The 14626-nt window shown below is 48.4% G+C and overlaps 1 protein-coding gene across 7 annotated transcripts in view; it reads left to right on the top strand.

Annotated features, from left to right (window-relative positions):
• LOC126547124 (TOX high mobility group box family member 4-B-like) overlaps positions 1-14626 on the top strand; it is a 764451-nt gene that overhangs the window by 620836 nt on the left and 128989 nt on the right. For 3 of the 7 annotated variants that reach the window (XR_008608964.2, XM_055062672.2, XM_055062671.2), the window contains exon 2: positions 12409-12541. The exons of 3 other annotated variants lie outside the window; for them this stretch is intronic. Coding sequence is in view for 2 of the 4 variants with exons in the window: in XM_055062672.2 (XP_054918647.1) it covers positions 12439-12541 (103 nt within the window). In the remaining 2 variants the exon portion in view is untranslated. Of the gene's footprint in view, positions 1-12408; positions 12542-14626 lie in introns of those variants that run through there. One more of the 7 variants, XM_055062673.2, reaches the window with a different exon arrangement.

A 14626-nucleotide genomic window follows, 5' to 3' on the forward strand; every position in this document is an offset into this window, starting at 1 on the left:
CAGCCTCGCCTACAGACAAAATGCTCGCACGTATAGCTTTAGCTTGTCCGTATTACCGTTTGGGAAATACCGGGCTACCGAAAAGGGGTACAGCGGCAACAACGCTGGTAGCGACATCTGGTGACGCAGAGTTTCACTAGAGTGCACGCAAAGTTACTGCTGCAGTGACCTACCATGTTCTGCTTCATTGCTGGTGTAAAGTGTTGGTTGCGGCATAATCGTTGACGCGCTGTACTTTCATGGTTTTCCTTCGACGAGAACGCTTATTCAACAGAAATTGTTTCAAACGCATTATACTTCCACAAAGCATCGCAAGGTGTCGCTACCAGCTTTGCTGCTTCCGTGCACGGCTCCGGTAATTCGTGAACGATAAGAAGTTCACGGACAAATGAAAGCTTTTCTATTGCAGCCATAACTGTCACAATACTGTATTGCGCTTCTTTGGTCAGCTTGCAGCACCGACCTTGCACGCATCTCCTGGTACGCGCGTGCACTACCGCTGCAAAGGAGCGCGCAACGGGGGTAGTCGGGAACGGCTGCACTCGCACCATCTCTCGGATGGATGGATGCTGTGAGCGTCCCCTTTGGAACGGGGCGGTGGGTTGCGCCAGCTAGCTCTTGTTATTATATTGCCTAACGTCCTACCTATGCTAAAGAAAGAAAACACAGGATAACCCATAACCAAACTTTATCAGCCCCTACTGTTGTTGGTTGTCGTTTCCCTACTTATCTTCCACCAATCTTCCAATCGCCTCTTACAAATCTATATTGCCGGACATGTTTACTTTCCCCCTGCGCTCGCTGAACCCAAGGGCTTCAAGGAGGCCAGAGGTGCCTAAATCGACCGCTGGGCAGAATCTTGACATTCTAACACAACATGCTGCATCGTTTCCTAGCTTTACTGCATCAAGCACATGCTTCTTCTTCCTTCTTATATCTCGCTTTATAAGTGCGTGTTCTAAAGCATCCTGATCTCGCTTCGAAAAGTAATGAGCTTCCCTTTGAGTTATCATAAATTGTTTCTTTCCTGATTTCGTTTTTTCCTCTTAAGTAGTTGCTCATAGCAGGTTTCTTTTCACTCTTGCCAGCGCTCTCTAGAATATTTTTGGTGGCGTTGCTCTAGCCATTAGGAGCACAGCGTTGTGCTAGCTGCGCCAACAACCGCTCGCTCTGCTGCTCTGTCATATCCTCTCCCCTTGGCCTTCTCTCTATCTGCTCTCCACTGGGCGGCATTCCATAGACGGAAACCATTAATCTCCTCATCCAACGTCGGCCCCAAGAATGCAACTTGTCCATAGTTGCGCCAGTACGTACGAAGTCATGTCGCTTCGCCTTCAGTGTTGAATAATCCGGCGATTGTGCAGCACATTGAGAGGGCGCAGCGGCGAGCCACGTCATCGCCACTTCGAGCGCCATCAACGGTGGCCGGTCGGGCGTTCCGTTGTTTTATAGCGCGTCGTTCGCTTTTCTGCCTTCGCGTGGTTGCAGCTGTTGTGTTCAGAAGCTCTTGCTTACCCCACTATGATGTATCTGTGACCTCTATAAACAGTCGCAAATGCAGAGGCATTTAAACGAAGCTTTGTTGTAGTTATGAGCTTGAATTGATTGATTTACGATTTATGCGTGGTGTTTGACGTCCCAGAAAGCAACACTGGGGCTATCAGAGACGCTGTAGTGGAGCGCTCCGGATTGATTGTGATCGCCTGGGGCACTTTAACGTGCACCTTAATCTAATTGCACAGCGAAGACGTATTTTTGGGCTAGTTGGTTCATATCCGTAATCAAACAGCGCCAGAGAACACAAGGAACGAGGTGAAGAAGAACGACACGCACACAGGGCGCACTAACAACCGAAGGTTTATTCACTGGATACACAGAATAAGCACTGGCTGAACATGAATAAACAGAAGATAGGAAAATATAAGAGACTTGACAGAACATCACACGGCAAGGTCGTGAAGGCTGCTATCGCGCGCAGCATGATAAAACATCCGGTGCTGCCGTGGCCGAAACTATATATACAAGGCCCGTGTTGGACGTGCCTGCTGTTACTTGGATATATTCCTGTATGTTAACAGTGCGGGACGACGGCACCCGGCATCCTTGCTAGCATTATTCACCGGTTTCGAGGTTAATATTGCTTTTAATATGCGACTCCCTACTTTAGTTTCGTATTCTTGGGTTTGGAACTGTTTGATATTTGGTGTGCACGATAGAGGGTGAGAAAAAAAATATCGTCAGAGACACTTAAGACTGCTTACGTGTATAAACATTCAGCTGTTAGTGCGCCCTGTGTACGTGTCGTTCTTCCTGTGTGGTCCGTTGTGTTCTCTGGCGCCGTTTTACTATATTTTAATTACACGAGCGTTTCTGCATTTCGCTCCCGTCGAAATGCATCCGTCGGGGTTGGGAATCGAATCCGAAACTCGTGCCCGGCACGAGGACACCATAGCCACTTACCGTAAAACCGTGGCTGGTGAGCTTTAATCGTAGAGGCGCATCCGAACAAACTGAAAATTAAACGCAACAACCGTCCTTTCACGTTCATTCCTGCTTAAATCATTGCAGAGACAAATGTTTCTTTCCCTCTGAGCGATTGTGAAAGCTCTTGATAATTCCTTTTTTTTTTCTATTTATTTGTGCTCAATTTTAGTGTTGTCTTTAGCTACGAATCTGTGATAGTGGGTTCTTCAGCAGCCAGACTTCCCGTACTGTCGCAGTGAATCAACAACAAGAGAAGTACACCATATGTATTTTTGAAGACTGCGTTTTGCGACAATTACTGACGTATTCTTTTCGAAAGCTTTAGAGGAAAGCTTCGTTCTTAAGATGCGTGGTGCCGCGCTCGCTCGCGTTTGCAGCAGTTATCAGGCAAAATTACATCCACCGCGACAAGGCATCACCTCAGCGTGCGTCGCGCGCAGGTTGTGCACGCAGCGTGCGCGCCTAAGCATTGCCCCGCTTCCTTGTGGAGCACAATGACCGGCGAATACTCGGACGCGCATTTGTCTCTAATGAACGAAATTATAAAGAGGTTGTGTTGCTATCGAGCTGAGTTGCGCTCGCGCGTGCTCATCAGTACGAGGCCACTGGTTGGCATGTATGCAGGGTTTTGGTGCCATCCTACCGTGTCCGAATTGCTCAAGTAGAAGTGACATGCTTTCGGGCGACCACAGCACTAGAGTGAATTGAACGCGATTTTGTATGCGCACTTGTACTTTCTTTTTTGCTATTGCAGAATATTTTAAATAAATGTATGTCGTATGTTCTGCACGTTCCATCGGACAGTTTACGTGATGAATATGTGCGGTTTCCTGCTGTGTCGCTGGCTTTGCTCGTGGCTGCGTTTCGTACTTTATACTGGGCTTTGCGATCCGCCTAGGTGACACTCCTGTATGTTAGTGCGCTGAATAGAACAATCTTAAAGCTTTCGCTATCTGCATGCATGTACATAGGCTTCGTTATCACGGGGAGGGGCAAAGAGGGCCTCTTTGTGGATGTCGAACCGTTTTACGACGACTGTCCTCCTTCTGGCTCCTCCAGAAATCTTACTAGCCTGTCGAAATGTCAGATTAAATTAACTGTATTTATGAAGAGATCGCGCACCGACTCTTATTGAAAGGAACGCAGGGAATTGAAGATGCAGTAACAACTCATTGTTTTTCGGATTGGAGTCGCTGGGCTTGCTTGCAACTGCCGTGTAGGTTTCGATGGTGGAGATAATGTGCAGCTCCATAAATTCCAACTCTTTTCAAGTAAGTAATTCTGCAGCACAGCACACGTGGTGTTCGACTGTATGAAACGCGAAGTTTTATTATTATTATTATTATTATTATTATTATTATTATTATTATTATTATTATTATTATTATTATCGAAAAGTAGCAGATTTGCCCTAAAGGCGAAACATTGATAGCGATAGCAAAATGTCAAGCCACCATCCTTCTCGGCTCACCCACGCATGATTTCCCTCGCATCTACAGCACACGGCGCGTGGCAGCGATCTTATCGCACTTTCTATTCCGAAGCTCACGTCGACGCGAACGGTGCAAATTCGCCTAGAGAATTCTTATAATTGCTATGGCAATAAAATATTATAAGTGTAGTCGTAGGGATCTAGCTCGTAGACACATTCACCATCGCGGCAGTGTACATATGAAATTATACGTAAACGGAACACAATACCGCGATTTAATTGTACTGACTGCGTATACTTGCTTATCAGAGATTAGTGCGCGCCTTGGAAAGCCATGCACTTCAGAACTGTTACGTAATTTACTTAAATTGCGAGTGATTTCATTTTATTGCTCGTAACTTGACTTGAATTAGGCTTTTGCGATATAAGCAGACTCCAATGACTATTTCATTCTCTTAATTCGCTGCAAATAGCAGTCTAATACCCGTAATAAGTTTGCAGACTGTATGAGCGTGGTTCTTATCCACTTATCACTCTCTTCTCCTTTTCTTCTCTTTCCCTCGGAGCAAGTTCCAGGATTAAAAAATTTTACCTCAGGGCTACCTAATCTGTTTTTCCTCAGATTTTCCTGCCTCCCTTTATTCGACTCACGAGGCTGCAAGAAATTACTGCCGCCTATTTTGGAGCTTAGGCGAGTGCTTTTTTTCTGCCTAGCGTGTTGTAACAGCGCGCACTTGCAACTGGGCTGCTGCCCGCTACGGTATACACTCATGGATGGAGGAAAGAAAGTAGAAAGGAGCGTTACGTGTTAAAATTTAAGCCAAAGAGAATCTACCCTGCGCGTGAAGCGCGAGTGTATCGCGGTAGGTTTTAGTAGTGTCTCTCGCCGCCGCTGTCGCTGCGCGCGCACTTCTGACAAGACACCGGCTGACACAGCATCGTGCGGCTGCCGCACTCTCATGTTGCAACAAAGGTAAACGTTTACATTGCAAGAAACATCCGAAATCGCACATTCATGTCGGGAGAAAATGTGACCAGGAGAAATGCGCAGGGCTGATTGCTGCTGTTATACGTATCGCCACTTACCACTAGCGCACGAAACATTAATACTGGTCGTTACTGAGTTGGCGGAATTCTATAGGGAAGTTACAAAATTGTACGCATTAGAGGCTCTTCGATGTGATCATTCCTCGGCCTTACGGTTGGATGAGCTGCAAATGGTCTCTTTCTGAATACACAAAAACAGGAAGTGCTAAAGTTTATACACTTGGCTAAGTTCGACATGAACGGGTCGGCAGAGGTGACCCACGGGTCATGCACCGAGCTAGTGGAGGGGCTGCAACTGCAATCGCTGGTATGGTGCGACCGATCTACGGTGCTGCTCGCACAGCTGAACAGCTGTTAGCCCTTCTATCGGCGCGCGCCTTCCTGTCCTGTGGGAAACATTTTTATGATCATGCCATGGCGGCTATCTGCTGTGCTGAAGCTGCAGTGCCTAATAAACTGTGGCCGCAATCTTGTGTCACCTTCTCATGTGGTCTGGGCCGTGTGCACCGTCAGCTAGTTCAGTCAAATTGTCCCGACACCCTTCTCGAGGGATATCTTTCGGTGGCACCAGCACGTGTACAAGCAGCCGTACTCTCGTCTCTATATCGAATCCAAAAGCGCCAGCTGCCCGCGTGCGGTTGTCTGAACTCACTTGTTACTCCGCGCGTGCGACGTGATTTTCATTTCTGATGAGTATCGTTAACGAACGTATTGCAGCAGCTGCGCTTCCAGAGACACGACAAGTACATGCGACTTATTTAACCTGCACGATATCCGTGAGCTTTCAGCTGACCCCAGCAAGTCCTCGTTCTCTATGTGGTATAGAACACCTGAAAGGCATGACTGGTTTAAAGTAGAATTGGCAGGTGGGCGAATTGCTGCGTGCTTATTCCGGAGAATGGGAAATGCAAAACAGCACGGCTGGACGAAAAAGAACGGGTAAGGCCTGCGCTATCTTATCTACTTCATTTCGTCCGTTCGTGTTGTTTTGTGCTTCTCATTTCCATCCACAAACTGGATAGTTTGTAACCTATCGCGTAGTAAGCTTCTTGAATCTATCGGTCGTTCTGTTGAACCAGGTACTTGGAATAAAAGCGCACAGACACTCCGCGGAGTGGATACACTCCGCGGACCGCACATGACGGAATTTCATAGTACTGGAGCTGAATTGAACCTTTCGTTCCTAAGAACCACTTGCCACTGTCCAGTCGCCATCACTGATATTAGCTTTGTTGTCGCCATTGCGTGGCGCCTGTTTTTACGAACCGTTGTGTTGTACGATTCGCTTTTTGAATACGGTCCCTCAATAACGCCATCCATAAGGGCGTCGCATGCGAGCTGCTGGCGGTCCACGAACTGAGTCGCCGATTTGGTCCATCCTGAGGAAACCGAGCATCCGTCCTTGATGAAGAAAGTAGTAGTTCCCGTCCTCTCTTATAGGCCCACTCTTTCCTTCTCAAATGTCTGTTTGCTGTCTTCCCAGTTACGCTGCAGCACCCTTGCCAAATGGCGTTATCGCGTGCCACGTTGATACGACGTTTCAAGTGCGAGGTCGTCAAGGCTGCTATCGTGGGCAGCATGATAAAGCATCCGGTGCTGCCGTGGCCGAAACTACACGGCCTGTGTTGGACGCGCCTGCTGTTAGGTGCACATATTCCTGTTTGTTAGGAGAGCGGGGAAATGGCACCCGGCATCCTTGCTAGCATTATTCACCGGTTTCGAGGTTAATATTGCTTTTAATATGCGACTCCGTACTTTAGTGTCGTATTCTTGGGTTTAGTTACTAGAACTGCTTGATATTTGGGGTGGATAGAGAGAGGGAAAAAAATAATTCGTCAGAAACACTTCAGACTGCTTACGTCTAGAAATGCAATACCAATATACCGTTTGTAGACCTCGGAACGCCATGCACGCGCCTATGTGATACACTCATGACTGAATCTGAAAACTGAATCTGTTGAGGCTGATGAAGTATTTTTCTAAGGGTGTGTTGTCGTTAGTTTCATGGAACCGCGTTGATTATTAGAAGAGAAAGTGAAGGTAAACGTTCCATGTTTTGAATTTCGCGCCGCCCCCAAGCGTCGGTACGTCAGTATGACGTCACGGATTTCAAAGTATGTTCGTATGTTCTCTTTTGCTTGGAGCGCGCATGTTCCTTGAAACTGAACCTAGACTCGCCTTTCGGGGGTTGGTATGTTCTCTTACTTGGGCTGTTGTGGCACAGTAAAGGTTCTTGAAAGTTGCTGAGTTCAGTCCGTGGCTCTTTCATGGTACAATGCAGTCTATCTTTACCGATAATAATTGAGCTAGTTGCGCGCAGACGCCGTCAAAATCCACGGCGTCGCGGCGAGCTTGCGCGGTGAATTCAAGACAGCGTCGCCACCCGTCTTTCTTTACTGCGCATTTCCTGGCTTACTAGCCCTCTTCTCACGAGTGGCTTGTTCGGTGTTGTACAATCTACTAATACAGCTTAAATTATTTTCTCTTTGGTGTCCTTTTCACGTATGGCATCGAAATTGACGCTTGTTTGTATAAAATGAGGGGAGAATCTGATGGTTGATGGGAGTTGGACGTCCGAAACACATAGGTCATGAGGGACGCCGTAGTGGCGGCTCCAGGCTAATTTCGACCGCCTGGGGTATTTCAGCGCGCGCGCAGAACACTGTACGCGAGCGTTTCTGAATTCCGACCCCTATCGGACTGCGGCCCTCGCCGCCGCGAATCGCACACGCCACCTCGTGCATGCGAAGGGGGCTGTGACGAGAGAGAGAGAGATAGAGAGAGAGAGAGAGAGAGAAAGAGAGAGAGAGAGAGAGAGAGAGAGAGAGAGAGAGAGAGAGAGAGAGAGAGAGATGAAGGCACAGGAAAGACAGGGAGGTTAGCCAGAGGTTATCTCCGGTTGGCTACCCTGTACCGGGGAGGGGCATAGGGGACATAGCATCAGTTACGGCAGTGCGGTGACCACTGCTACATGTGGGACAATACGAAGGCAGCGCCGGGATCGAAGAGTTGCGCCTGCGGCAGCAATGCGAACGTTAAGGAAAGACGAAACGATCCTGCCCGTATTCACAAAGCACTTCGTACGCTATAGTGCTTGGCAAGAAGTCGCGCCGGCAAATGGCGCTAAGTTCTTGCGAACGAATGGCTTTTTTTAATTCACTCCCTGGTTCTCCAGAGGGGCAGAAGACAGGTCGCTTGCACCGGCGCCTATCTGTGGATCAGCGGAGGAAGCGAGAGGGGAGAATTTAAAAGTCGAAAGCCAACATTATGTTGGCCTTCGACTCTTCGCTTTTGACACATCTGCCGTGCTCAGGCTGATCGGAGAACCTGTGTATACACGGGTTTTCCCACGGATCGGGAACGCGCTACCCGTGTCTCCTTCTCAAGCTTTGGACGGTCCTTGGCCTAAGTTCTGTCCTATACGACGGGCGCACGGAACCCGCCACCACACTGTGGTGATGTGCGGGTTGTTCTCGCAACGCTGCGAGTATCTCTCGCCAATTCTCTGCGCAGCAAAAGACAACCGCGCATAGTTGTGTTCGTAATACAGTGCTAGTTGTCCCTACCACTGCTCTGAGTTCAGGACGGAGCTGCATTGTATTCATGCGCTGTCGTCTTTTGATGCGCTTTCATTGTCCATCTAGCTTTGTTGTATATATGAAATATATGAACGAAATCTGATATATAATGCGTGCCTCTGGCAGGTGTTGAATTTACGCGCGGTTGGTGAGAGCTGGTCAGAGGGGCGGCACTGAAAACGACGAAGACATAAATTAACAAGTTAATTAAATTTTGTGGTTTCCTAATATTAAGGGGTGCAGCGCGAAGCAGGACAGAGGGACACAGAAAGGACAAGGACTGTGTCCCTCTGTCCTGCATGTGTCGCGCTGCACCACTTAACATTATGGAAAACCGACTAGCCAGCCCAAACCAACAACTCTTCTGGGGTTTCGCGCGCCAAAACCACGATTCGTTGATTACGAGGCACGCAGTAGCGGATGGCGCCGTCTTAATTTTGACAGCCTGGGGTTCTTCCACGTGCATCTATATCTGGGATCATCTGAGCATGTGTTCCCCTTGGGAACGCATGCCGGTGATGTATACGGTGGCTAGAGGTAAACAGCTTCGCTGTGAAAAGGAAACAGGTCACCGAAACGGATAACGCGCAGTCCTGGAAACGCAGCGTCGGTCACTTTTTCGCGTCTCTGCAACGTACGGGAACGTGAGCTCGGACGTTCGACGCAGTCCAGGGGACGTATTCTCCGACGATCACTTTCGGCGATACTATCGCCTTCGCGTGACGTAGCTCACAACCAACCTATCAGCCCATCCGGTTTTGCTGAACCAGCCAATAAGCGCGCACTGAAAGCGATATCGCCGAAAGCGCCCGTCGGAGAATACGTCCCCAGGGCAGCATTAGTGCTGGAAGTCGGTCGCGCGTCGCTTTGAACGCGAATGGATTGTTCTTAGGTACAATAAAAAGTGCGAGACTCTCCGAGTTTGAGAGCGAACGAGGTGTAAAGGTGATAGTCGATGGTACACAGGACTCCTCTTATATATTTGTTTATGCCACTGATAATGTGTTGGCTACATATTAATATCGTTTGAGTCTGCTCCTTCACTGACATTCTGCTGAGAAGCGTTTCAGACTTATTCGTTGCACAGTGAATCTTGCCGCATAATGTTTTGAGCCACACAACATGCTTCCCCTATAATCCGTCATTTCAACGGTGCTGCCGCAGTACACTGGTTAGAGCACCTCACTCGCAAGCAGAAAACTCGATGAGCTCGAATCACGCTTGTTGTGATGAAAGAAAGAAAGAAAGAAAGAAAGAAAGAAAGAAAGAAAGAAAGAAAGCCAGCCTTCTCAGCGGCATTTTTTTATGACAAACAATAGGATGTTGGTCCTCGGCTCCAATGCGAGAGAAGGCAAGAGAGAAATATCGGTTGATGCTGAGGCAGCGGGACGGAGCCTCTGTCGCGTAGAGGGTAGGTAGCTCGCCTCATCGTGTAATGAACTTCCAAAATTTCATTTGATTCTATCTCGGCTGCTAGTGAACCCTTTTTAAGAATTCTCGCGCTATAACGCTCCCTCGACGGCGCTTCGCAACTTCCAGCGTATAACCAACGTTTTCAGTGGGCATGGCGAGGGGTCCTTAAAATGGTATTGATAAAGCTCGTTGAAGCTCTCCACAATACCGTTCTTCTGCGTTTATTCCAGACCATTCGTGACAAACCATCATATTTTAAGGTATTTTATCGCTCTCCAAAAGCAACCATCTTTTAATTGTGTGTTTTCCCTACCTCTACGCCCCCAGTCTGCCGTCTGCCTTTTAGTCTATATACACCATCGCGAATTCTCGTAGCTTTCCTGTGCTGCCATTAAAGCCCAATGCCTCGGGGAGGGCAATATGCTCCCATGTATCCGTGTACAGGTACCAGGACATGCTAACGAAACATGCTCAATAGTTTCTGCACTCTTTCCACACGCTATGCTCAAGTAGCCGTCCTCGGCCCCTCTTTCTTAAACTTAGCGTTCTCGGGTACCCTGATCTGTCTTTTAACTGTAGTGCACTGCCTTCGGATTATTATAAAGCCTTTTTAATGTGATAGATTTGTAGGCAGACTTCACGTATCCAGCTAACAGAGAACTCCAGGTGTGTTGAGCGTATACGCGATCGGGTCACGGTGGGCATGAAATAGGAAAAGAGATGCGAGGTATACAAACGTCACTTTGATAAATGAAGCTGTGCAAGGTCGCCCGTGACGCATGTGCGTGCGGCTGTCGAGACGTCGCAGTCATCACTGTCTAAGTATGCTATCGCATGCTTAGAGAACTAGCGGTGCTAAGCGCTGGTCTAGTGCGTATCCCCCCCCCCCCCCCCCTGTTTGATATATTTCCGTAGCTGCCTTCTCTGCGTCGCGCTTGTCTGGTATGCTGCTTGTGCATCTGTGACATTTCATTTATTGGAACCCTGCTCTCTACCGCTGTCGATGCGGTTAGGTTATTACTTACTTATTAGATTCCGGGTTCTTTTTCTCCATTTTGAGTCAACGTTTTTGTTTGCCATATATCCAAATACCCTAGCCGCTCATCTGTTTTCCTTCATTTTCTCAGTCGTTTTTCGAAGCCGATGTTTCTCCGAGCTTCCCGTATTTCTAATGACGCGCGCCCTGCCCATATCTCCCTGTATACTGCCTCGTTTCTATTTCCATATGGGTCTCTACTCCTGCAAGTTTCACACCTTCAGGTAGCATACGAGGGTCCACGGGTCAGCTGGCTGCGCCTAACTTCACGTACTACGTGACGCTAGCGGTCAAAAGGGAGTATCGCAGCCGCTGCCATGACCGTCAGTGGCGCTGGCTACCACTCCCAGGGCCAGATCTTGTACACATGCGTAAATACCCAAGAATGTGGACGTGGGAACAGCCGTCGCCGTAGGAGAATCGGTTTGGCAACGCATTCGCAATGCGGAGGAATTGAGTTGAGCTTCCATCGGCAGCAAGTTGCTTTTTCGTCCACCTTTCATTTCCCTTTGCCTTATCATTTTTACAAAAACTATTTTCCCTTATGCTTTCCTTGGCTTTGTTATCTGTTGGCTTCATATTGTGACTGTATACACGGGGTGATCATTTTTAAGCTTTAATATAACTTTAAATATCGTCTGTAGCCGATAGCTTAATTCTACTCCTTGAGCTGAATTATTCAATGAGGCGGACATTACATGCACGAGATATCGAAACACATAATCCATTCGTTGAAGAAAAATGTACTAATTTACTTCTCCATGAATTACTTTTGCACATTGCAATTAACAAATTGTAGCCGGTGAATTTGCAAGGCATAGCCACTTAGAACGAATTTTGAGGATGGCAGGGGTTTCGATATATGCGCCATCAAACTAGCGGTATAAATACACTTTAATTCTACTTAATTTTCTCTCAACTGCTCTTTTTTATATTGACGCACAAATGGAACTGTAACACCCGTGTATTTCATCGCGCGCTTTGGCAATGAATACCTCGAAACTGGCGTCATCCGGAAAAATAATTCTAAGTAGATACGCTTTGAAAACTCGGCGGCTACAATTCGTAAATTGCAATATGTACCGTAAGGTAATTAATTAAGAAGTTCATTAGTGATTCCTTTCAAATTAGTCGAGTATGTGCTTAGTTTTCCTCGTGCAAATATTGTCTGCCTCTTTGAATAATCTAGCTCAAGGACTAGAATTATGCCATCTGCAATTCTGTAAAACTTAGAAATGATCACCCGGTTAGCGTTTAGTGTTTTATTGTGGCCGCGTTTCTCTTGGCATTTCGCGAGAGAAACGCGCAATGAAAGCGTACCAGCACCATCTGGCCGGTGCAAGGCGCCTGTACGTCCGTTCTTTCTTCGACGATCAAAACGTTGTCCTTCGCACCGCTTTTTGTTCGTTACACGGCAGGCCATTCTGAGAGAGCAAGATCTTGGGATCATGGCCAACCTTTCATGGCCTCCGACATGGTCGAGGCTGGAGGCCGCAAGGGTGCTGCTGAGGTCCCTCAAGTCAGCCAGCCCGTGCGACCGTCTTCTACAGGGTGGTCACTCGCGCGTGTTTGTGCACCGAATCCTCTTTGTCACATTTCTCATCAACTGTGATCCCCTTCCCGCGGTGTGAGGTAGCGAACCTTTGCGTCGCCCCGTTTATCACTCTCTCCTTCCCTCCCTAACCGCGATGGTGCGCTCAACACTTGTTCAGGCTATTTTTAAACTAATACTTTTTTAATCACTTTTTGGGGATGTGCTTTTGTTTGCTCTTCTGCTTTACCATGAAGCGTATAACGCTTAGGTGTGTCGCTATTGTGTGGTTGTTACCGTTAAGGGAGGCGGCAACTGCGCGTGTGCTCCTCTAGCCCAACCGTGCGCCGCCCGTGTAGCTTGGAGATTATCTGCGGCAGTGGTATAGTCTTGGCGAGCCGAGTTGGGCTGGTGGCGGCATGTGAGCTGTCTTCGCGCGCGCCTAGTGCTGTCGGTCGCGCAATCTCAAGTGTCGGAGTCGAGTTGAAGGGAGAAGCAGCCGAAGCGTTCGCATCCGTCGGTTCGCGCTCTCCATCACCCCAGCGTTGCGACAGCGTGTGTTTGTGGTCATCGAGTGAGATGCGTTCATGTTTGCCTGTGCGCGCGTTACACTATGCTTGCTAATTTAATTAGTAAGCGAATGTTTGCTGCAATTGTACGGCATATTAAAATACGAACCCTACTTCCTGCAGTTGTTTAATGCTTTGCTATCGCTATCAATGCTTTCGGGCAAAACTGCGACTGATTTTTATCGTACGGTGTCTTACACTCATGCCTACAGCGGATCGCACATGGACATCGAGAGATTGTACGTCTGCTCGTAATTGTAGTTTCTCCAGATTCATTCATCTAGGGAGCACAACATTTACACAGTTGCCTCCAGCCTCGTAGCGATAAAGGAGTGTCTGCGGAATGAACGCCCTTCTCGGAAAGCCCCAGCCTGGCTATGGGCTGCGTGCCCCTCCCCCGTTTTCGCTTTCTTTGGGCGTTTGAGATCGGCCAGACGAGAAAAGGGGAGGAACGTCAGCTGGCGGTGAGACGTGCGGCTCCTCCTCGGCACGCGCGCCTTGCCTGCGCCGGCGACACCTTTATGGGCTGTCTCGCGCTTTGGGTGCCCGTTTAGCAGATGTCGTTACGTCCCAAAAGAGGATTCTAGCGTTTGCGCGTGCGCCTTCTCTCCCCGCCATGTCCGCGGCGTTTTCTGAGGCACTGGTGGGCAGCGAGCGGGCTCTTGTCCTCCGGGTTGCGGCGAACCTGGCTGCGGTGCTTGACTGGGATCATGCTCGAATGAGTCTGGTGAGCGAAGCGACGCGATGGAGCCTTTGTGCAACGCTCGCTTTCCGAGGCTGTCGATCCTGACGCTCGTCAAGTGTGAGAAACTGCGCTCCCAAGCAGCCTAGGTCGAACTGTGCCCCTGTTGGTAGGCCGTACCCAGACGTCGCATGGTTAAAGGCCAACTTCAAGGAATTTTCAGCCGCGCGAAAATCCTATTCTCTGGTAGCGTGGCTACAAAGCAGCCTCTGCTCAAAAGATTACTTTTGAAATACAAAGAAGCTCGCGAAAGTCTTTTTTTTTTTTACTCTGAAGCGTTTTTATGCAGCGTTTGAGAGGCCACCCTCCTCGCTTTTTTTTTTTCTTCTGAATCTTATTTCTCTCTCTTATAAGCAAACAGATAAATTCGTAATCGTTTACGAAGATACGAGGCCGCAGTGGGTGCATTTGCCGTTTGCCTTTGACTAGCATGGTTTGCAGTCCAAGTGTGATGCTACCAGCATTTCCTGCATGTCGCTGTGTCGTCGGATGTTAGAGTTCGACCATGCGCTGCAATTACTGGTAAGCAATTGTAAGCAAGAACTTTTGCGTGGTATGTTTCCGACACTCATCATTTACCCTACTGTCAGAAATTTGCAGGACGCTTAAGCTTCGTCTGTCAGAGTGGAACGCGATAGCATTCAAATAACCCTGACTGGTTCTCACGCTTCCCGGCAACTGCAGCTTATGTAACCGTAATGTTTACCGGGAAACGCTTGCGGCGAACGCTATGCACGAAGGTACGTGAGCTTTCTGGTAGAAACGCGGCTTCCTGCGTGGGCCAATCCCGGAGA

Source organism: Dermacentor andersoni, chromosome 1, assembly GCF_023375885.2.
Source record: "Dermacentor andersoni chromosome 1, qqDerAnde1_hic_scaffold, whole genome shotgun sequence".
Lineage (NCBI taxonomy): Eukaryota > Metazoa > Arthropoda > Arachnida > Ixodida > Ixodidae > Dermacentor > Dermacentor andersoni.